The 23,779-nt window shown below is 37.5% G+C and overlaps 2 protein-coding genes and 1 pseudogene across 3 annotated transcripts in view; 1 reads left to right on the forward strand and 2 right to left on the reverse strand.

Annotated features, from left to right (window-relative positions):
* Positions 1-225: 225 nt before the first annotated feature.
* NUDCD2 (NudC domain containing 2) overlaps positions 226-23,779 on the reverse strand; it is a 34,991-nt gene continuing 11,437 nt past the window's right edge. The window contains exon 4 of one of the 2 annotated variants that reach the window (XM_075996262.1): positions 226-3,118. In XM_075996262.1, coding sequence (XP_075852377.1) covers positions 2,936-3,118 — 183 coding nt within the window. In that variant the 3' untranslated portion in view covers positions 226-2,935. The remainder of the gene's footprint in view (positions 3,119-23,779) is intronic. The other variant, XM_075996261.1, reaches the window with a different exon arrangement.
* Positions 6,006-6,861, reverse strand: LOC142863045 (short coiled-coil protein pseudogene; annotated as a pseudogene).
* Positions 14,669-22,513, forward strand: CCNG1 (cyclin G1). The gene is made up of 6 exons (XM_012753004.3): positions 14,669-14,906; positions 15,996-16,259; positions 18,869-19,122; positions 19,667-19,745; positions 19,827-19,925; positions 20,202-22,513. The coding sequence occupies exons 2-6, from the start codon at positions 15,996-15,998 to the stop codon at positions 20,391-20,393; spliced, it is 888 nt and encodes a 295-aa protein (XP_012608458.1). The 5' UTR covers positions 14,669-14,906; the 3' UTR covers positions 20,394-22,513.

Consider the following 23,779-nt stretch of genomic DNA (forward strand, 5'->3'; position numbering starts at 1 on the left):
TCTGGGAGGCCGAGGTGGGAGGATTGCTTGAGGTCTGGAGTTTGAAACCAGCCTGAGCAAGAGCGAGACCCCATTTCTACTAAAAATAGAAAGAAATTAATTGGATAACTGAAAATATATAGAAAAAATTAGCCGAGCATGGTAGCACATGCCTGTAGTCCCAGCTACTCGGGAGGCTGAGGCAGTAGGATCACTTGAGCCCAGAAGTTTGAGGTTGCTGTGAGCTAGGCTGACACCACGGCACTCACTCTAGCCTGGGCAACAAAGTGAGACTCTGTCTCAAAAACAAAAAACAAAAAAAAACCTGTCTAATCTTTATCCATTTTATAAGTAAATGGTTTCAGAGTTTTAAAAAAAGCCTACACTGATAACATCCTGAATATTTTGCACAGCAATATTTCCATACAAGTTTAAGCATCAGTGATAAAGGAACTTATTAGAACATTCTCTTCATATTCTGAGATTAGTGAATTTGCAAAAATAAATTCTACTTTGCAAGGATTCGCATGAAAAGCTTGGTTGACTTAATCCTTAGAAAACTTTACTGTTCCTTTACAGAACGGGCCCATGTATGATAGAGTATTTGGCTCCCTACCTAGTATTTGAAGGTTTTTGAATGAGCTGCCAAAATATCTCCCCCAGAGAATTTTAGGCTTTATTGCCTAAAATTCCCACTTTGACATTAATATCTTTAGATTTCAACATTGCCTTATTAAAATTTGTATATTGCCATTAAGAGGTGTGGGAGATTGTATGTTCCAAAAATAGCCACGGCAATATTTCTAGTCTTCTCACACACACTTTCAGAACCTTGCCACTCTTCAAGAGGTGGAGCCTATTTTCTCTTTCCTTAAATTGGGGTAGGCTATTTTGACTGCCTTGACCAACAGAAAACAACAGAAGAGATACTGCATGACTTCTGAGACTGGTTTGGAAAAGACAACACAGCTTCTGCCCAAAGTGTACATGATCTGTCTCTCTCTTTCTCTCTTTCTCTCTCAGTGCTTATCCTTGGAACCCAGCCACCGTGCTGTGAGGAAGCCAAGTAGCCACATTGACAGATCACATAATCTGGCCACAAGCAAAGTTGAAGTTCCAGCTGACAGCCAGCATGAAGGCCACACAATGAGCAAGTGAAGTGTTCAGAGAATCAAGCCACTGTAGCTGATTCTAGCTGAGTGCAGCAGAGACTGAGTTGTCATCACATCTTCCTAAATTGTAAATTTTTTAGTAAAGCAAAAAACATCATTGCTTTAAGACACTTAGCTTTAGGTTTATTTTCTCTCTCTCTCTCTTTGTCTCTCTCTCTCTCTCTCTCTTTGGTGTTTTGTTTTGTTTTGTCTTATGTAGTCATAGATAACTAGAACAGGGCTAGCACATTAATATTGGTGCAAGTTAATTTTTCAGATTATCTAGTTATTTTGTAATAGATGCAAAAACCATAGGGGCATTAACATTGTTCAGATAAAATTTAATGAAGAGAAAAGAGAAGCAGGAAAGTACTGTATCTTAAATTTTTTCTACTCACGATGAGTAGATCTGGTGGAGATGGGAAGGAGAGGAGAGAAGAGAGGCAGAGGGGGAAATAGAGATAAGTAAGGATTTTCAAAGGGAAATTATTTGGTTGGGGAGTATGGGCTAGCACTGCATACTTTACAGCTATGAGACTTTTTTAAATAAACAAATTCCATAGAGTACTACTCAGCAGTAAGAATGAATGAAATACTGGCTTTTGCAGCAACTAGGATGGAACTAGAGGCCATTATCCTAAGTGAAGTAACTAGAAAGAGAAAAATAAATGCCACTTGTTCTCAGTTGGGAATTAGAGCTAAACTATGGCTACAGAATGGCACACAGTGGTATAATGGACATTGGAGACTCACAAGGGGAAAGGAAGGGAAGGGGGGAGGGGTAAAAAACTACCTGTGGGTTACAATGGACAATACTTGGGTGATGGGTACACCAAAAGCCCAGACTCCACCACTATACAATATATATACATGTAATGGAATTCAACTTGTACCCCCTAAACCTATTAAAATGAAAAAATTAAATCTCCAGCAAAAATAAATAAACAAACCTTGGCTAATTATACTTAATCATTATTATTAATTTTCCACTCCTCTTTTTTTTTTTAAGGTAGCCAAGGACTTCAAACTATATACAGAAGAGTTTTCTTACCAATTCCACATATATAAAGATCATTTCAGAGGGAAACAATCCTCTACAACCCCTATTCTATATACTGGAAAAATTCAAGTTATCCATAGCCTTCTACACATATGACTCAGTGCCCTCAGGAAAATGCTGTTACTTCTTTCTATATGATAAACATACACTATCCCTCTACATAACTATATACATATATACAAACAAACATATATGAACATATACACACATTTTTTTTAGTTCAGCAATGATAGAGTACAATAAAATGTTGCAAAATAATAAACCAATGGACATAACAAATGATTTACCTTACTAATTGTTATTTAGTTTAATACTGCAATTATGGCATAATTTCCCTGGAAGTAAATTAATTATAAAATGTAGTACTTAGAAATTCATCCAGAAAGATATTATGACAAGAAAAAACTGCATGAAAAGTCACTATAAAGAACCTAAAAACAGGGCCTAAAAAAACACATGAAGCAGGCCCAGTGTGGTGGCTCACCCCTGTAATCCTAGCACTCTGGGAGGCTGATACGGGAGGATCACTTAAGTTCAGGAGTTCAAGACCAGCCTGAGCAGGAGCCAGACCCCTGTCTCTATTAAAAATAGAAAGAAATTAGCTGGACAATAAAAATATATAGAAAAAATTAGTCAGGCATGGTGGTGCATGCCTGTAGTCTGAGCTACTTGGGAGGCTGAGGCAGTAGAATTGCTTGAGCCCAGGAGTCTGAGGTTGCCGTGAGCTAGGCTGACACACCACACTCTAGCCTGGGCAACAGAGTGAGACTGTCTCAAAAAAAAAAAAAAAAAAAAAAAAAAAAAAAAAAAAAAAAAAAGCAGTCTTGTCTGCTCTTTCTTCACACAGTCTCATCTCCTCTTCCTGTCTAGTCTGCTCTTCTTCATCCAGTCTGGTCTCCTCTTCCTGGTCCGGTCTCTTCTCCTCTTCCTTAAAAAAATGAAAAAGAAGAAAAAGAAAACACATGAAGCAAAACTCAGAGTATTGAAAGAGAAATAGACAATTCGAAAATAAAAGCTGGAGGCCGGGTGCGGTGGCTCACGCCTGGAATCCTAGCACTCTGGGAGGCCAAGGCGGGTGGATTGCTCAAGGTCATAAATTCAAAACCAGCCTGAGCAAGAGCGAGACCCCATCTCTACTAAAAATACAAAGAAATTAATTGGCCAACAAAAAACATATATAGAAAAAATTAGCCAGGCATGGTGGCACATGCCTGTAGTCCCAGCTACTTGGGAGGCTGAGAAAGGATTGCTTGAGCCCAGGAGTTTGAGGTTGCTGTGAGCTAGGCTGACACCATAGCACTCTAGCCCAAGCAACAGAGTGAGACTCTGTCTCAAAAAAAAAAAAAAAGGAAAAGAAAAGAAAGAGAAAAAGAAAAGCTGGAGGCTTTATGCCTCACTTTCAATGATAGATAATGGAACAATTGTGCAAAAGATTTATAAGAAATCAGAAGACTTGCACAACACTATTAAACAACTAGATCTGATGCACATCTAGAGAATAGTCCACCCACAACAGCAAAATACACATTCTTCTAAGGCAAACATGGAATAGAATAGACCATACAAAAGGCTGTAAACCAAGACTCAATACATTAGAGGAATTGAAATCATACAAGGTATATTCTCCAACTACAAAGAAATGAAATTAGAAATTAAGAACAATAGGAAGTCTGAGACATCCACAAATATGTGGAAATTAGACAAGAAACTCTTAAATAACCAAAGGGTTAGAAAAGAAACCAAAGAATAAACTAGAAAATACCATTAGATGAATGAAAATAAAAACAACATACCAAAGCTTTTGGATGCAACTAAAGGAGTGCTCAGAGGGAAAAGTATAGCGTTAAGTGCTTATTTAAAAAAAAAAAAAGATCTCCACTCAACTTTGTCACTTCCCACCTTTGAAAACTAAGAAAAGAAGAACAAACTAAAACCAAAGCAAGGCCAAGGAAGGAAATATTAATATTAGAATGGAAATAAATGAAATATAGAATAGAAAAACAATAGAGAAAATTAATAAAACCAAAACCGAAAATTGGTTGTTTGAAAATATAAACAAAATTGGCAAATCTTTAGCTAAAATTGGCCAAGACAAAAATAAGATTCAAATTATAAAAATCAAGAATTAAAGGGGAGACATCACTGCCATCTCTCATTGAAATAAAAAGGATTACAAAGGAATAATATGAATAATTATATGCTAACAAATTAGGATAAAATGGAAAAATTTCTAGAAACAGACATATGCCCAAAACTAACTCAAAAAGAAATATAAAATCTGAATAGACCTATAATAGGTAAAGATAATATATTTAGTAATTTAAGGCTGGGCGTGGTGGCTCATGCCTGTAATCTTAGCACTCTGGGAGGCTGAGGCAGGTGGATCTCTCAAGGTCAGGAGTTCGAAACCAGCCTGAGCGAGACCCCATCTCTACTAAAAATAGAAAGAAAATTAATTGGCCAACTAAGATATATAGAAAAAATTAGCCGGGCATGGTGACGCCTGCCTGTAGTCCCAGCTACTCGGGAGGCTAAGGCAGAAGGATCGCTTGAGCCCAGGAGTTTGGGGTTGCTGTGAGCTGGGCTGACGCCATGGCACTCTAGCCTGGGCAGTAGAGTGAGACTCTGTCTCAAATAAATAAATAAAATAAAAATAAAATAAAATAAAAGTACCCCAAATCTAATAACCATAAGCTATATTAATGGATTTATTTGCCTATTATAATATTTTAGCATTATTTCTGATAATGATTCCCTTACCAAGTGGAATCTACAAATTAAAATTTTAAAAATTGTTACACAATCTGCAAACCAAGTAGTGGAATTTACAGAAAATTCCAGGAGAGCAAGTGAGATAAAATACTGAGCAAGATTATCAATTAGTATACATGTAAAACTCTCCCATTTTATTCATAATTCTGATACTAATATACTCTAAGGAATTTTGCAAAAGTTGATCTGCTGGGTAAAAATAAACCTTGAGACTAAATTTAATGACTTTCATATTTAATGAAATTTAATCCACTTTCATATATATTTCCCCAAAGCTCTACTTTGAGCCAGAGATAATACAAACCTGGAGTAAAATTACTGAGTTGGTAACTACTGTTTACTAAGTACTTTTCTACCCTATTTCTATTTTTCCTCAAGATTTTCTATTTTAAACACATACACAACCAGAACTCATATCTATTCAGATACCAAGTGGGTTATTTTGTGAAAAAACAAGTTTTTAACAACAAATCTTCCCGAATTCAAACTCAAAACTGAATTTGACAATTTGACAATTCAGTTTTAAAGAAAAATCTTCATTTTTATAGCCTCCATCTGTTTTCGATTGATTTGAGAGAAACAAGCAATCCTATCTTAATACTAAATATCACAAATGACAAGCCCCAGCTCGGAAAGTATCTTATTTTGGTTAAGTTTCAATAAATTAAAATTTGGGTTGCTCTCAGAGATGATTAACTATTAAAATTACTTTTACAAATATGAAACAAATTTTTTCATTAGGGGAAGGGAAATAGTAAGAAGGAGACAAATGGACAAGAAGCACAAGATGGTGGACAAGATACCTAATGCTGTGCATTTAGTACATGATTTTGGTCACTTTTTCGCAACCTGGTGGTATTTTCTTGTATATTTTATTAAGCCTATAATAAAAGACAGTGCTAAACCTACCAATGAAAACAAATTCAATAAAACATTCATCTTAAAGTTTCATAAACATATGCAATTCTAACTATAAAGTCTCTACAATACATTTGCACATTTTCGTAGACTAACATAATACACAAACTCATGGAAGTCTCCTGTTATGTTGTCAATTTAGCCTACATCTGACATCATCTTCATAAATATTCAATGAAGCCACTAACAAAGGTACTGTACCTTTTGGAATCTATCCAAGTTTTTTAAAGAAAAAAAAATCAATAATTTCATAAATCAGGTGGGTATTAATCCCTTACTTTCTTTTGCTTTTTGTGTCAATTGTTTGAACAACACTAGAAGCTGACATGAGGTTTTCTGTATGTTGTCTAAGAACTTGGTTTTCTAATTTTAGCTTCAGATTTCCTTCTTTAACTGCATCTACTCTTGCAGAGAGATCTTCAAGTGTGTGTTGGAGTTCCAATACTTGATTAATAGGTCTTGTTTTCTCCTCCAGTTCCACCTGATTTTCAGCATCAACAGCATGTGTGTCGGCATTCATCATCTTGGGTAACAAATTTTTGGGCCTTGGAATCCAAAATCCCTGATGAATGGTCTTTCATTTGAGGTGCCAGGAAGAGGAGGAATCAGGAGGATACCTCAGGCCAGGACACTTAGACCAACCGCCTCCCAACTATTTTAACAGGCCCAAGTCTAGCTAATCCTTGCAAAGCAAAATATCTCTCTTATTACCGTGTCCACACTCTGGCCATTGCCTCCACTATACTCGTAGTCAAGTTCCTTGCAAGAGTGGTTTATATAGTTGGTTTCATTGGTCTCATTTTTTCTCTTTTTTGTTCAAGCTTCATTATATATATATCCTCTCTTCAGATAACCGGTACTCACTCTCTCTTTGAAACACTTTCTCCTGGTACCTGTAATGTCCTCTCTTCTGACTTCCCTTTTCCCTCTCTCCTCCCCTAGATTCCTTTCAGAGACTCCTCTTTCCTCAAATACCCTCTTCAAATTTATCACCTGCAACTTTCCCTATTTCCATGATTCAACACATCCCCTATATTCCAATGACACCCAAAGCTATCTGCAACAGCAAACGTTCTCTAGCTGCCTTTTAAACATCTCCACCTGGAAGTCCCTCAGGCATCTGAAGCTCAGTTTTCCCCCAGCAAACTTGGTCTTTCTTCTGCATTCCCTGATAATACATAAATATAACCCCCATTCAACTTTTTGGTTAAACCAGAACCTCAGACGTTACTCCTTACTCCTCTAAGTCTATTCAATGACCACAGTCTGTCAGCTCTACCTCCAAAGGTCCCTTGAATCCATACTTTCTCACCATTCCTACTTTCAGCTCCTCAGTTCAACCTTCTCACTTTTTTCCTGGGTTCAGGCAATGGCCTCTTAACTATTCATTCTGCCTCCAGTCTTGGCCCCTCTCTCCAATCTTCCCCCTGATGCTCAATGATCATTCTAAATCACACACCCAATTTTGCCATTCTCTTTAAAATCCATGGATCTGTTCCCCAAAGCCTGCCAAAGAAAGTCAAAATTTTCAAGAATGGTATATATGGTATACATGTCCTTTCGAAATGAGCAACTGCTTCTCTTCCCAGTTTCATTGCTAGACCAGTCCTTTCAATGTCCTCCATACTTTAGCCAGAATAATCTATATTTCATTAGCAGAAATCCATTTAGTTTCTTTTTCTACTGTGCTTTCGCACATACTGTTGTTTTTGTCTGGAATGCCCTTTGTACCACCCTGTTCACTTAGCTAAATCTTTCAAAACTCAGATCAGGAGTGACAGCATCTTCTTCAAAACCCCCTCCCTTCATGTTCTCCTCCCCTACCAATTTTGTTTAAGTCTTCTGTAATCCTAACCCTCTGAGAGGCTGAGGCGGGTGGATTGCTCGAGGTCAGGAGTTCGAAACCAGCCTGAGCAAGAGCAAGACCCCCATCTCTACTATAAATAGAAAGAAATTAATTGGCCAACTAATATATATAGAAAAAATTAGCCAGGCATGGTGGTGCATGCCTGTAGTCCCAGCTACTAGGGAGGCTGAGGGAGAAGGATCACTTGAGCCCAAGAGTTTGAGGTTGCTGTGAGCTAGGCTGACACCACGGCACTCACTCTAGCCTGGGCAACAAAGCAAGACTCTGCCTCAAAAATAAATAAATAAAAGTCTTCTCCTGTGTTCTTCTGGCACACCATGCGTAGCTCTGTCATAGTACTCATTCTATGATTAGTCATTTGTTTCCCTGGAAAGTTTTTTGTTTGAAGACAAACTGTATTGTGGAATATGTTACCTTAACCTGAGTGTTTTTCCTCTATACTCACCCACCAACCCTTGGAAGGCCAGGGGAGGGCTCCCCACTGCCCTCTACCAGAACCAGGCAGAACTGGGCAGCTGGGGAAAGGCTTTGACCCAGCCAAAAATACAGGCAGTATACAAACAACCATCTTGGGAGATGATTGGGAAATTGATGTTGAGGGAGAGAAAAAGTCAAGGGGGTTGGCAAAATCAGGTAGGAGAAATAAGAGTTAAAAGGCTATAAAGATAAGGAAAGCAGTGACCTCAAACAAGGAAGGGCTTTACCAGTTTACTGCCAACCTAGGGAATAAAAATTCTGACCCATGAGTTCCCTTATTTTAGTACAATGCAGCAGGACAAGAAAACTGGATTAGAAAGTGGAATACTTTGTTTTCCAAATCCCAATTAATTCTGCCATAACATTGTGTGTGTGTGTGTGTGTGTTTGGTTTTGGGGGAGGAAGATTAGTAACCTGGAGAGAAACCTGAATAAGAAAGGGCATTTTTCTCCCCTCCCCTTTCCCACCTTCTCCTTCCAAAGCTGGTAACAATAAAGAAGAAACAACAGAGACACATTCAGTGCTGGCTTCTGCTCAGAGGACAATGACCCAGCTGATCCTTCCAACCTCTTAAATTCACAGAGAACAATAGCCAGCACACACCATGGCACAAAAGCTGTAACATTTTTAATCTGTGACTACAAAATACAATTGTTTGGCACCCAGAACGTCCTCAATAAATATTTGTTGATGGACAAACAGAAAGTAAATAGGCAACATGAACAAAATGTTGATAAATATTGAAGCTGGGTAATGAGTTTGAAATGTTCCAAAATAAAAACTTAAAAAAAAAAAATTCAGTAAAATCCAAATTCAAGTCATGTGTAAAGTAAATCTAGTAAACAGTAGTTACTGAACATGAAGTATGTTAAGATATTACTCATTTCTGAAGATAAAATATCAGAGTTGTTAAAGGTCTAAGTAAGAGTGTGTGTGTTTAACTCAGCACAATGGCCTGGCACATGAGAAATATACAACAAGTGCAAATCCTTTATACTGTATTATCAGCTGACCTTGGCTTTGAGCTCTGCTCTCAACAGAGTCTATAGCCATGGAAAGCAGAGTATCTCTCTCTAATGTCTCCCAGTGCCTTTATATACCTACCAGTGGTTACATGACAAGTCAAAAGATTAGTTTTTCTTGGGTTATAGTAAAACTTCAATTAATTGGAAGAAGTTACTTTATCTGAGTATCTAAGTGGTAACTAGAATCTCTGAGTGGAAAGACATACCTGAATTATTAATCTACCTTTTCTATGCTTGTTTCTCTCTCTGTCTCTCCCCAACAATACTTAATTTCACTGGTATCCCAGGAGGTAATAAAGAATCAAAGAAGCCACTGCCAAGCAAGTTATCTTCCAATAAGTAGGACAGAGCAGATGCACTAGGGAATAGCTGGAGAGGTGGAGGGGCTGTGATAAGTATCACAAGGAGGATCAGAAAGTAGAGGGGAAGGGACTCAGCTGAGCTCTGTCTGACCCTCACTACCTTGGCCCTCATCATAGATGGACAAGCCTATATCCAAAAGTTCTGGACATTTGTCAGGGAACCTGAAAAGAGGGTAAAATGCTTGGACACTGCGTGTGAGGAAAGGCATAGCCTTCTCCATCTCCAAGCAAACAGAACCAATTAGGAATCTCCCTGAGTCAGGACAGCATTTGACACACCGCCACTGTTGTACTTGCTTGTTAGAGTCTGTGTTGCTCAAAGGCACTTCTACAGTCTACGATGATTGTAGAGAATATAATCAAATCTTCCTGTTACCACCTGGATTCTTGTCCTGCCTCAGGGCCAGTATGCTGAGCATTGGTTCTTGTTGCACATAACTGTTGATGGAGAAGAAAGTATGAAGACAGGAGTTGACTATCATTGAGCCTAAAAATACCCTAAAAGTCAGTCATTTGAAAAGATTGTAATAGGAACTGTGACTAAATCCATACTTCTTTAAAAACAAAATCACATATGAATGAAGGCTTCATTTTCTTTCTTTCATAAAAGTAGATAATTGTGTTTCATTTCCATATTTTGCTATTATAATTAGGACTTTTAAATTATTTAAATGATGATCTATATTCTAATATTATAGAATAAAAATGGTAGTGGGATGAGGAGGAGAAGAAAAGGCAAAGAATGTCCATTTGACTTGATTTATATTTAAGTAATGTTTCTTCAGTGCTAGTGAAATAATTTTATGTAAAAAACTTGAGATTTTAGTAAAAATTAAAAACAAGATCCTAACATGAGAGAAAATAATTTTTATTACATAAATAACGATATATTACCTAAATCCCTCAGGTAAAAATTTCAAGTATAAATAAGGTATAGCAATTAATACATATAATTTAGATGCTTTCATTAGTGTTAGATAAACAATTCTTATACTCTTATTCTGTTTTTAGACTGAAAATAGAAGACTAAGTCTGACAACAAGAAGAAAACACAATGTATGTTTAAGCAACACATTTAAAAAGAAATGTCAGTAATTTAATAATAAAGGCTACCCTTCATCAAGTAATATACTTTCTTCTGGGGATAATGCCTATCTCTTTATGTATTTTTCATTATGTAATCCTCTCAATAACACTATAAGGAAGGGATTTTTACTTCCTATTTTTGAGAAAAGAAAATGGAAATTCAATGTGATTAAATAACTGTCTGAAAGTCACATAACTAGTTAATAGCCATTCCTGAGTATGGAAATAAGTTTATTTTATTCCAAAATCTATTGTTTATATTGTCCACAAGACTACACATTCTACAAGGATGGGGACCAGTCTACTTTGTTCTCCACTGGCATATATTATGTCTCCAATAAATATCAATTTAGAAATCACAAGATCTATAAATTTTGGAATGCGACTTTATTTCTTGTTAAGGGTTATAGCCTGCAAGGTGGCCATTCTGACAGGCTGAGAAGTATAGCAGCCTCTGGCAAAGACCAGAGACAGGCATTCTGAGGAAGGGGGGCCTAAAACAGAATTTAAGCTGAACAGGTTGGCCAAGTATTCATATTCAAGAAGTTACAGGAGGATCTATGAATATTCATGAAGGTCATCCTGACACATGCATATTGAACAAGCATGCATGTTATAGAACACCCATGTTTACCTTGGAGTGGTGACTTAACAATTAAATGTATTACAATTAGACCCTATCCATCAAAATATTTTTTTAGGACAAAAGGCAGTCAAGTGAGCAGCCTCTGTAAAACCTACTAGAAACAGTCAGTCCATGGTCAGTAGTCTCCTTATCAAGAGAAAGTTACTGAAATCAGTCTCCTGTCCTATCAAAGCTGTAGCTGTGGCTTGTGGAACAGGAGGTAGGGGACAGTTTCTGGGGGTGGATGAGTGGCAAATTGTTTTAATATTGCTTATCTTGCGGCCAGTACTTGTTTAGCTGCTAGAGAAAAAGGAAAACCTTGTGGCAGTTAGAGCATAGTTTATTCTTTAAGTGTAGGCTTGTATGATTTAACCCTTGCCTGGTATGTCATTAGATCCTGCTTAGAATTTACCATCTTATTGTCACACAGAATCTGTTCTGCTAGTCTCATAACCTCCATTTTAACATTAATGCTGGTCAGTTGTATCTAAACCTGTGGTCCCCAACCCCCAGGCCAGATTGGTACCAGTCCGGTACCAGTGGCCTGTTAGGTCCCATAGAGCTCCACACCCACCCTTCCCACCTCCCTTCCCCAACCCTTGAAAAAGAAAAATTGTCTTCCATGAAACTTAGGAAAGGGGGTGGGGGAGGGGTGCTGCATAGCAGGAGGTGAGCTAAGTTTCATCTGTATTTACACCACTCCCCATCACTGGCATCACTGCCTGAGCTTCCTCCCCACCCCCCATCCCATGGAAAAATTGTCTTCCATGAAACTGGTCCCTGGTGCCAAAAATGTTGGGGACCACTGCTCTAAACCATGAAAAGGAGGTGGTATAATACGGCATGTCTAAGCTCTTATCCTGTCATGGCTAGGAACTCAGTTTTTTAAGATTTCTCTGGGGTACCCTTGGCCTAGAGGGGGTCCATTCAGTGGTTGGGGGCTTAAGATTTTATTCTTAGTTTACGTAAACATTAGTAAACTTGTGCATGCTTTTCATTGCCATAAAGATTTTATGGTTCTCAAGCTGGGCATGGTGGCTCACACCTGTAATCCTAGCACTCTGGGAGGCCGAGGCGGGAGGATCATTCAAGGTCAGGAGTTTAAGACCAGCTTGAGGAAGAGTGAGACCCCAACTCTACTAAAAATAGAAAGAAATTAGCTGTACAAATAAAAATATATGTACAAATAAAAATATATGGTGGCACATACTTGTAGTCCCAGTTACTTCAGGAGGCTGAGGCAGAAGGATTACTTGAACCCAGGAGTTTGAGGTTGCTGTGAGCTAGGCTAACACCACAGCACTCTAGCCCAGGCAACAGAGCAAGACTCTGTCTCAAAAAAAAAAAAAAAGATTTTATGATTTTTAAGTTGTTTTTGTAAATTGTGCATATATATTCCTAATTTTAGGAACAAAAAAGCCAAAAAGGGAAACATGTACATTTGTAAACAAACCCACACATTATACCAAAAAGTATTTTTTAATAAGATTACTATTTTTTGTCATCAAAAAATTGTTTCTAAGTTGCCCTTTGACTAATGGCCCAGGGAACAATGAAGAGACATCCAACATACAATTACCCAGTGAGCACAGCTCTGTTGCTTTTTGGCCCAAGCAGGCATTATTTGGAGCAGGGACTAATTCACAATTTTATGTAACTCGTTGACATCCCCCACCCCCTTGTATTAAAAAATGATTATTGGCTGGGCGTGGTGGCTGACACCTGTAATGCTAGCACTCTGGGAGGCCGAGGCGGGTGATTGCTCAAGGCCAGGCGTTCCCAACCACCCAGAGCAAAAGCGAGATCCCATCTCTACTAAAAGTAGAAAGAAATTAATTGGATGACTGAAAATATATAGAAAAAATTAGCCGGGCATGGTGGTGTGTGCCTGTAGTCCCAGCTACTCAGGAGGCTGAAGCAGAAGGATTGCTTGAGCCCGGGAATTTGAGGTTGCTGTGAGCTAGGCTGTCGGCACTGCACTGTAGCGCTGGCAAAAGAGTGAGACACTGTCTCAATAAAAAAAAAAAAAAAAAGAAAAAAAGAAAAAAAGATTATTTATTTGATGAAAGAGAATCACATTTTAAATGTTATTAATTGCCAAGTTATTTCATAAGTTTATTTTCAAGAGGGACTAAGGCCCCTTCCCCATTTGAGCCCCAGTTTCTCAAACAGACCTCAAACAGAGGTATTAGTTTGAAGTATAAACGAATTCTACTTTGTTCTTCTTTCCCCCTTTTCTTCACCTCTTTGCCCCCATTCTAAGGCTTTGTTCTATGACATTGCCTCAGGTAAGTACATGGCAGGGCAAACAGCAGAGGTGTCAGCAAACTTTTCAGATTTACACTTTTTCAAAGCCCAGAGGCACTGAAAAGGGAAAGGTCATGAGAACAGAGACATCCAACTACTGTATAATTTATAAGAGCTGAGAACTCTTTCTCAGGCCTTTTTACTAATAAATCCTTCTTACTTGTGAAAATCTGGGAAAGAGAGAAAGAGAAGAGCTTGGGCTAATTATTTTCCCACTAATCTATCATAGGGGACACTCATAGAGATTAAGTTCATCACAGTTAACAAAAATAGTAATATTGCTTCCGGGTCTGTAGTCTCATCTCAGGTCCATACTTACTACAATTATTTTTCCCTATGTATTTTTCTTAACAATCGACTACACATCTTTCATTTTAAGCCACTGAAAACTGTACCAGCTTTTCTCTTTAAATTTGCTTAAAAAGGCAAATTCAGAAAATCAGTACAGGACCAAGATATTACATAGCCCAACTCCATTATTTGATAAACTATACAAAAACAAAATAAGGCAAGGATTATTTCCAAAGCTCACGAGAGCACTCTGGAATTTAATAAACCACACCATAGAAAATCCACCACCTCGTTATCTGTAATGAAAACTCAAAGCTTGACTCTTTTTTTTTTTTTTAACTAGTCACTGTATTTTTAGAAAGAGGAGGCAGAACCACTGTACAAACTACTAAACCGCACGGAACAAAAACTCCCAGTACATTCTGGAATGATATCCCGGCCAATCTGGCTGGCAGCAAATTGACCTGACCCTGGCTGGGGTTGGTGCGTAGAGTATTTAGTTCTGCCCCCTGTTGAATGAAGACTCTTTGGGAAATTCTCCAATAAGAGCCGATTAGAGATAGAGGCGTGATCTCAAGGGGGCGGGGAATTTGACGCCGGATAATAGGAAGTATGAGCTGATTGGCCAGGCTTTTTTTTAACCTACGGACCAGCCCTTTATGGACCGCCCATACCGTCCATCAAAATAACTACACCAATTAGCGGCGAAAATGCCTCCCTTCGCGGGAAAGCCCCGCCTCCCCTAATATATTACTCCGGAGGCCAGACGCGGTCCCTTAGGCTCGGAGCTAACCCTGAGGAAGGTAGGGTCGTCTCCGCGGTGCTGCGGAGATCCCCGCCCAGGACGGCTCCCCCTCCCCGGGCCTCTCTCATTTTACCTGCGAGTCCCTTCGCCTCGTAGGCCTCTCGATTCTCTTATCGTGGGGTGAGGTGAGAGCAGGCCCGGGGAGGGTGGTTACCGCTGAGGAGCCGCAGTGGCTATCAAGGTGAGCTGGGACTGCGGGGTTGACGTCCGGGTGCGGGTGGGGAGCAGGGCTGGGGGCGCGGGGTGAGGGGTAGGTCTGGCTCGCGCCCTTTTTCTCGATTAACTCTCCCGCTGCTGTGAGCACAAGCCCAGGCTAGCCTGAGCCTGGAGGGGCGGAGCCGAATCCGTCCTCCTGAGGTGTCTTAGAGTCTGGCCCGCCCAGCCCCAGGGACTAGGTGGAGGCGAAAGAATTGGACCCCTGAAGTTAGTGGTTCCTCACATGGCCGAGTCTGAAGATCCCTGCCTTCTTGTCTTTAAACTGGTGTGGAGAGGGACTGCCCGTGTACCCAGGGCTTAGCTTGTGTTCGGCACATAGATAGTTGTTCTGTGCACACTTAAATTAATGAAATTCCCAGGTTTATCTTGCAGACTAGGTTAGGATCCCACGCGCCGCCCCACTACGTGCTCCAGGGCACCCTTTAAGTTACCCTTCCTAACACCAATAAAAGTTAACTATTATTGAGCACTGTGCTACATTCCTTAAATCTTGTTTAATCTTCACAGCCATTTAAAGAGGAGATTTTACAGATGTAGAAATAAGCTCATTATTATTGTTAATGTTTACTAAGTACCTATTATACGTGCTAAGTTCTTTGTGTGATTTCATTTAACCCACACAAATCTACGAGGTAGGTATTACCTTATCCCCTCTTTAAAGATGAAGAACCAAGTAAAATTAAGTGACCTCAACAGTTCACATTGTTAATGTATGGCAGAATACATACTACCATCTGATTGCAAAGTTTTGGTATCCTGTCTTACAGTGTCTATTCGTGGTTACTTAATACTGAATAAATTAAACAACTATTTCTTGATGATTTGCATTTTTTTAAAGGCATGGTTCCTATTCTCTAGGAACTCACAGTTTAAGATGTTTCCAACTTGTAGAAGGGAAAGAAATAACAGCACTTTGCAATGACTTAGATTCTGTAGCCACCATGGAGGAAAGTAGACTTGTATTATAAAGCACTTCTTGACCCAATAAAAGATGGCCAAGGAAAGTAGGAAGGACTACTCTTACACTCCTTTCTGGGCTTTGTTCTATATATAGATGATAGAGGTACTGACAACAACTGACTCTCAGAATCTGCTACACCAGCTGAATGCCCTGTTGGAACAGGAGTCTAGATGTCAGCCAAAGGTCTGCGGCTTGAGAGTAATTGAGTCTGCCCACGATAATGGCCTCAGAATGACTGCCAGACTAAGGGACTTTGAAGTAAAAGATCTTCTTAGTCTAACTCAGTTCTTTGGCTTCGACACGGAGACATTTTCTCTAGCTGTGAATTTACTGGACAGATTCCTGTCTAAAATGAAGGTATGTTTATGGCTACATTAACCTGAGTATTTTATAATTTTGCTAACTGTGTTTTGGAGATGGAATTATCAGCTTTTGGCTAGTACTCATAAACTTGACCTTTTTTATTTTCAGCAAGGAGCCAAAAGATTATGGTAATTTTGTGTACTATAGCATTAATATACTTCCTTATTGTAATCAAGGAATCATTTGTTTTAATACATCACTTATTAGACTTAAGTTTTGAAATGAAAACTAGTGTAATATCAAATAATTAATTCAGAGTCTCCCTGCAGGAAAGTTAGCTGTTGTTTTTAAAAACTTCTTGTTAGGTCAGATATATCCATTAATTTACTGGTGTTTTTAGATTTAAAGAAATTTATTATAATGCCAGGTGTGGTGGCTCACACCTGTAATCCTAGCACTCTTGGAGGCTGAGGTGGGCGGATTGCCCGAGGTCAGGAGTTCGAAACCAGCCTGAGCAAGAGCAAGACCCCTCTCTACTATAAATAGAAAGAAATTAACTGGCCAACTAATATATATAGAAAAAATTAGCTGGGCATGGTGGCACATGCCTGTAGTCCCAGCTTCTTGTGAGGCTGAGGCAGAAGGATTGCTTGAACCCAGGAGTTTGAGGTTGCTGTGAGCTAGGCTGACGCCACGGCACTCACTCTAGCCTGGGCAACAAAGCGAGACTCTGTCTCAAAAAAAGAAGAAATTTATTAGAGTTAGAATGCTAGATTGTAGTTAAGAATTAGGATATATTTCTTAATCTCTGTCCATATATATAATTCTAATTGTGTTAGCCTTAGGCTTAGGTAAGCCTTGCTTATACTTGGCAATTCCAGCTTCAGTGTACATGCACTAGAGATGAGAGTATCTTCAGAAGGAGGAGCAATTATTTCCCTGTACTAGATAAACAAGACTTTCATAAGCTTTCATAGCTTAACTGTTAAAAGTTCATCTTGGCCAGCCGGTGGCTCATGCCTGTAATCCTAGCACTCTGGGAGGCTGAGGCGGGAGGATTACTTGAGCTCAAGAGTTCCAAGACCAGCCTGAGCAAGAGTGAGACCCCCGTCTGTACTACAAATAGAAAGAAATTAGCCAAAACAACTAAAAATAGAAAAAATTAGCCGGCATGGTGGTATGTGCCTGTAGTCCCAGCTACTCGGGAGGCTAAGGCAGTAGGATTGTTTCAGCCCAGGAGTTGGAGGTTGCTGTGAGCTAGGCAGACGCCACAGCACTGTAGCCTAAGGCAAGGCAAGAGAGTAAGACTGTCTCACACACACACACAAAAGTTCATCTGCCTTCTCTGTACACCCATAGTCTCTGGGGGAAAATGAGATAATGTGACAATTAGAATGAAACTCATATTTTAGTACTAAGTACCTAACACAATGCATCACATACAAAAGGAACTCAGTATTTGTTGAATGGCTCTAGACACCTGTGCAACAGACTGATTAAACAACTCTTTAAGACATTTAACATGTGTAGGTACTACCTTTCAATCTGTAAATGTTGCACAAATTAATACAGCTGTCCTTCAAGTATAATCCAGTCTTAATGTGGGAATAAGATGGTTGCACTTACAGCAATCATATAGTACAAGTCATAGTAAGAAAAATTATGCCTTTAAAGAAAACGTCATGCCTTGAAAGAGGCATAAATATACTACTAAAGGGTTGAGAAGAGCACAGATATTAATAAAAAGCTTTTTATTTTTTTTGAAATAGAGAGTCTGGCTCTGTCATTCTGCCTAGCATGCAGTAGTGACATGCTAGCCCCCTGCAACCTCAAACTCCTAGGCTCAAGCAATCCTCCTGCCTCAGCCTCAGGAGTAGCTGGGACTACAGGCACACACAGTCATGCCCTGCTAATTTTTTCTATTTTAAGTAGAGACTTAGTCTCCCTCTTGTTCAGGTTGGTCTGGAACTCCTGATCTCAAACAATCCTCCTGCCTCAGCCTCCCAGAGTGCTAGGATTGTAGGCGTGAGCCACCTCGCCCAGCCAAATGCTTCCTGAAGTTTTATTTGACCTAGAACTTAAAGATTGGATAGAATTTTGGACTGTGTCTCAGACTATAGACATTCATAAAATGATAAATAAATGAAAAGGATTGGCAGTGGATAGAACTTTTCAGGCAAACAGTATGTGCTGTAGTATTTAAAAACTGTTTTATATATGTTACTACAAAGAAAACAGCCTGGAAAAATATAACATCCTGGAAAGAAAGTTTGTGAATAAGCTATAAAGTGTTTTAGCCCTCACCTAAGTCACTGACCAGTTAACTTATTTGGTCCAACTAGAGCACAATACTTACTTACAGTTCTGCAATGATAAGAAAAAAAAAAAAGAAAACCAGTTAAGAATGTGTCTATGCTAAGCCGAACATTATACTGAAAGTTAGTCCAGTTAGTCAAAAATCGGTTCCAAGTGGGGTGCCTAGGGTTAACAAGCTATAATTGAGGTATGGGTGGATCTTACTAAGTCCATCACAGCTGAGAAATACACCCGAAAGATACATTTTCATAATGCTGGGTCTGAGCTCTAGATTGTCCTTTGTTTCAATAATGTTAATTGAAATAAGGTGGAGACATGGGCTTATCGGGGATGTTTTGTTTTGTTAGGTGCAGCCCAAGCACCTTGGGTGTGTTGGGCTAAGCTGCTTCTATTTGGCTGTAAAATCAGTAGAAGAGGAAAGGAATGTCCCATTGGCAACTGACTTGATCCGAATAAGTCAGTATAGGTTCACGGTATCAGACTTGATGAGAATGGAAAAGATTGTGTTGGAGAAGGTGTGTTGGAAAGTCAAAGCTACAACTGCCTTTCAATTTCTGCAACTCTATTATTCACTCATTCAAGAGACCTTGCCATTTGAAAGGTATGTGACCTTTGTTTTCAACAAAAGAGATTTGGAAATCAGAATGGTATTGTATAGAGATTGCATAAAAGCAATATCTTCATAGAATTCTAATCAAAATAAGTAAAATGACATCTGTGGCTTCTTTAACTTTACTAACAGAAGTGGGAAAATTTTCAGGTGTCAATAGCTTCATGAAGGCTAATCCTTGGGATTAAAGTGCATTTCAACTTGCTAGTAGATAAACATCTAACACAAATTTATGGAATAAAGGACCTTCAGTAGATGCAGAAATAAATTTATTAAAACAAAAAGGAAATCTTGATATTTCTGGCATGACACTGTTTATTTTTTTTGGCCCAAATCATTTAAAACTAACGTGTGGTGTGCTTAAGAAGTTAATGTCTCTGATGAAAGGGGAATTCCTTTACTTTAAATAATTTACTTTCTACAATAAATGTGCATAAGCTTCACTTTAAAAATTGACTTCAATGTTTTTGTAAAAATGTCTTTTGACTAAATGTAATATTATCTACATAAAAGTAATCCCATTTTCATTTTAAAGGAGAAATACCCTTAATTTTGAAAGACTAGAAGCTCAACTTAAGGCATGTCATTGCAGGATATTATTTTCTAAAGCAAAGGTAAATATTTTATAAAGATTAATTCTATTTATGTAGCCCTATTTTTATATTTGGCATTTACTTTAAAATTATCTCTTTCAGCCTTCTGTGTTGGCATTGTCTATCATTGCGTTGGAGATCCAAGCACAGAAGTGTGTAGAGTTAACAGAAGGAGTAGAATGTCTTCAGAAACATTCCAAGGTATGTCAAGGTCATAGCCTAAATCCTATTAGCAGCTGTAAAAGAAACTAAACCACTTGTACTATCTCATGAAGTAAAATGGAATGTCATATGTTTATTTGAAACTTAAGTAGCTATCCTCAAATTTTTTTGATGAGGAAATACATGTTAATAGATTTGCTTTTATTACTATAGTTTAATATGGTAGGACTTTTGTTTTTCCTTTTGTTCTTTATTTTTGTCTTTTTTGGGACTTTTGTTTTAATTGAGCAATAATTCTTACACATTTATGTACAGATAAATGGCAGAGATTTGACCTTCTGGCAAGAGCTCGTATCCAAGTGCTTAACTGAATATTCATCAAACAAGTGTTCCAAACCAAATGTTCAGAAGTTGAAATGGATTGTTTCTGGGCGTACTGCACGGCAATTAAAGCATAGTTACTACAGAATAAGTCACCTCCCAACAATTCCTGAAATGGTTCCCTAATTGGTAAATTTGGTTCACTGTTATTCTCTAGATAGAGAAAATTTTCTAATGCTATAATTTTGTGCTACAATTGAAGAATTAAAATATTAACTTTAATATTTCAAAGTAAACAAAATGGAGTTGGAATAGCAAAGGGGAAAATGACTTCACTGATGTAGTCAGCTAATATTTGAAGTTTATTACATACAAGGTACAACACTTTAAGAGTAAGGAATTATGCAACCTCTGATGTGTTAGTCATTTCATTAAATTTTCAGCTTAGAAAACATTCTCCTTAATAGCCTGAATTTTAAAAGTAGCACTAGTGGGTTTTTTTGGTTTCTTTTTTATTGTATATCATCTTATTGTATGTAAACCGAAGCTCTGGCTCATTTAAAGCTACACAAGCCAACTAGGACAACAGGACCAAAAGTTTGAACCATATATGAACTAATTTGAGACTGTTATCTTATAAACAAAATCAGTATGTACTTAAAAAGTAACATATGGTAGATGATACCTACATTGGGTGTCTGGAAACTGCCAGGGGGTGTCAACACTATAGTTACGTGTCATTGCTGTAGAAGCTGGACTACTAGAAAGTAGTTATATGCATAAAAATGTGAACTTGGTTGCTGCATATGTGATATACACTCTTGCCATCTCAGGTTAATTCACAATGATGATTGATCTTTTCCTACTCAAAACTAAATTTTAACATTTAACACATCTATATATGATTATGAATGTTAAGATATGGACAGTTCAATTTTGTTAGTAATATTTAGGCAGACTTCTGATAAGTTGGGGTTTATTTAAATAGGATTAATTACAGCAACAAAAAACTCTTCTCTGAAGCCTTTCTCCACAACCCTGATCTGTGGCTTCCATAATGTTACAATGGATTTAAGCTATGAAGCCTTAAAACATCACAGCTAGATTAGCATGATATTCTCAGATGTGGGAAGGCTGCCTAATTAATATTATGCTGTAGTGAAATTATGTTAAGAGTTGAATTCATCTGTGAAGCTTTCAGATCAAAGCTAAAAACATAAATGTGAAATGCTAATGACAAGCCTGGGAAGGTAAACTGTGAATCTTCATTTCTAACATTGATCTAACTTTCTATATTGGATCAATGTGTTGTATTTAGTTGGTGTTGAAAATGGTAACCTACTTAATTTAAATGTTAAATTTTAAAATGTGAGGTTTATATCAAAACCAACATTTCACAAATGCACTTTTAAGGCATAAGGGTCAATATTCTGGACAGTGTAAATGGTTTCTTGGCACCCATAATGCAAGTAATAGATAATCTAGAGATGTGGACTTTTATTGCAATATGGAAATTACATTTAAATTTTAGGGCATTTAATATAAAGCAAAAATACAGATGTAGTAAATTTGGCATATTCATTAAATTATCTTTAATATTTTTTCTAGAAAACAGGTGATGTTTGTATCCATGATGAAAATTTTTATACAGAACCTACTGCCTCAATCTAGCCCATTGAGAAAATTAGTTTCTATTGTCTTAGTAACTCAAAATAAATTATCACTTTGAAAACTTACTTTATCACACTAAAGTAAATTCAGGCTAGATTTAACACTCCAGAAGTTTTTACAAATGACTGTTTTTATAAAATTGTCACTGCTTCTAATTTAGAATTTTATTTAAAAGGAAGAGAATATACTTTCACTAATGCCCTTACTGTGCCAAAACAAAGTCTTAAAAAAAAAAAATGAGCAGGCACCTTCATAATTATGAGGTGGCTGAGGTAGTGTTCAGGATTCTCTGTGTCAGTCAATGAATATAAGGAGAACTACAGTATTTAAGTATTGTGGATGGTTACTCAGTGCAATATGTAGCCTGAGTGCAATCAGAATGGCTGTTAACCAATTTTGAAATCATGTTATAGATACACAAACACTGAAAAATAAACCAAAGAATCCTAGTATATCTTATCCTTAACTTTTGTAAAGCATGTTTTATGGCTGCTTCATTTTTCCCAAAAGGCTGATATAGTTCAATATTTTGAATATTTCAGTGTTAATTTTGAGTTGGCAGAGGTAACCTAACCAACTACCATTATGTTTTGGAACTAAGGGATATACCTTTCAATAAAATTATTCAAATGCAATCTTTTGCTGGGTGGTTTTGTTTCTCTTCTGATTTTATTATTAACAGTGTGATAACAAACCATGATTAAAAAACTCTCTACTTAGTATATTTAAAGTTAACACTAAAGTTACATGTATAGTAGCAGAAATAAAATCTCTTAACAATATGTCTATCTAGGCTATTACCTATTTGACAGTTTTAAAATAGAAACAAGATGATGACAAATATGTTTAATTTGCATTAAAAAGTTGGTCTTTATGCATTATTAATCATATTGTCAACTAGATTCATCACTGCTATGGATGCTATCCTTAATACATATTTATTCTTAGATTCAGCTCTCCTGAAGTTTTGTACAAACCCTCTTACCTAAACAACATTCCAGCAATATGGTTGCTAAATGACAGTAATTGCCAACTATTATGTTGGCCTCATTGGATCAATTGGTAATTATTATTGGAACTGAAACAACTAACATAATGGTTTTGAACTGTTCATGTTTAATTAAACTAATAAGACATCTTTAAAAATAGACATTGGAAGGAATTACTTAGGAAACAAAAACTGCTATAAAAGAAGCCTCATTTTGCACTTGACTCTGATTAGACTTAATAACCCCTTTTCACAGTGTTATTTTTTAAAAAGGTATCTGAACTTTATATGTATTTCCAATTATGAGACATACTATCTAAAAACAATAGATATTTCTGATCATACATTTGTGGCTAGCAATGATAGTTTTTACTGTTAGGTACTGTTGCTAAATGTTTTATATGAATTATGAGTCACCTCATGTTATCCTTAAACTGAGTAAGGTTATCCCAATTTACAGATGACACAAGGAAGTAAAATGATTTGCCCCTGGTCACATACCTGGTACTTGGAGGTAGCAGTCAAATCTGACTCCAGAGGCTGCTTGTTTTCTCAACCACTCTGTACATTACCTCACAAAAGATTGACTGGACTCATGAAACTGTTTGTATAATTTCAAAATATTCTGGCCACATTAACTTCAGTGCTTAAATCATGATCATAGAAGAATAACAACACTCAGAGAATTTATTTTCTCTACACTAAGAGTAATTTTGATAAAATGTGTTATTGTTATTTGTGAAACTATAATTTTTTCATAAACCAAAAACAGTAAACCTCAGGTAAGATAAAAGATAAGGCAATTTTTATATTAGTTCAACAAAGTAGACTTAAGAGGAATCAAAATTACCAAGGATAAAGAGGGACATTCAGTGGGGTGAGGTGGCTCATGCCTGTAATCCTAGCACTCTAT

The sequence above is a fragment of the Microcebus murinus genome, chromosome 21 (genome assembly GCF_040939455.1).
Source record: "Microcebus murinus isolate Inina chromosome 21, M.murinus_Inina_mat1.0, whole genome shotgun sequence".
NCBI classification, from domain to species: Eukaryota; Metazoa; Chordata; class Mammalia; order Primates; family Cheirogaleidae; genus Microcebus; species Microcebus murinus.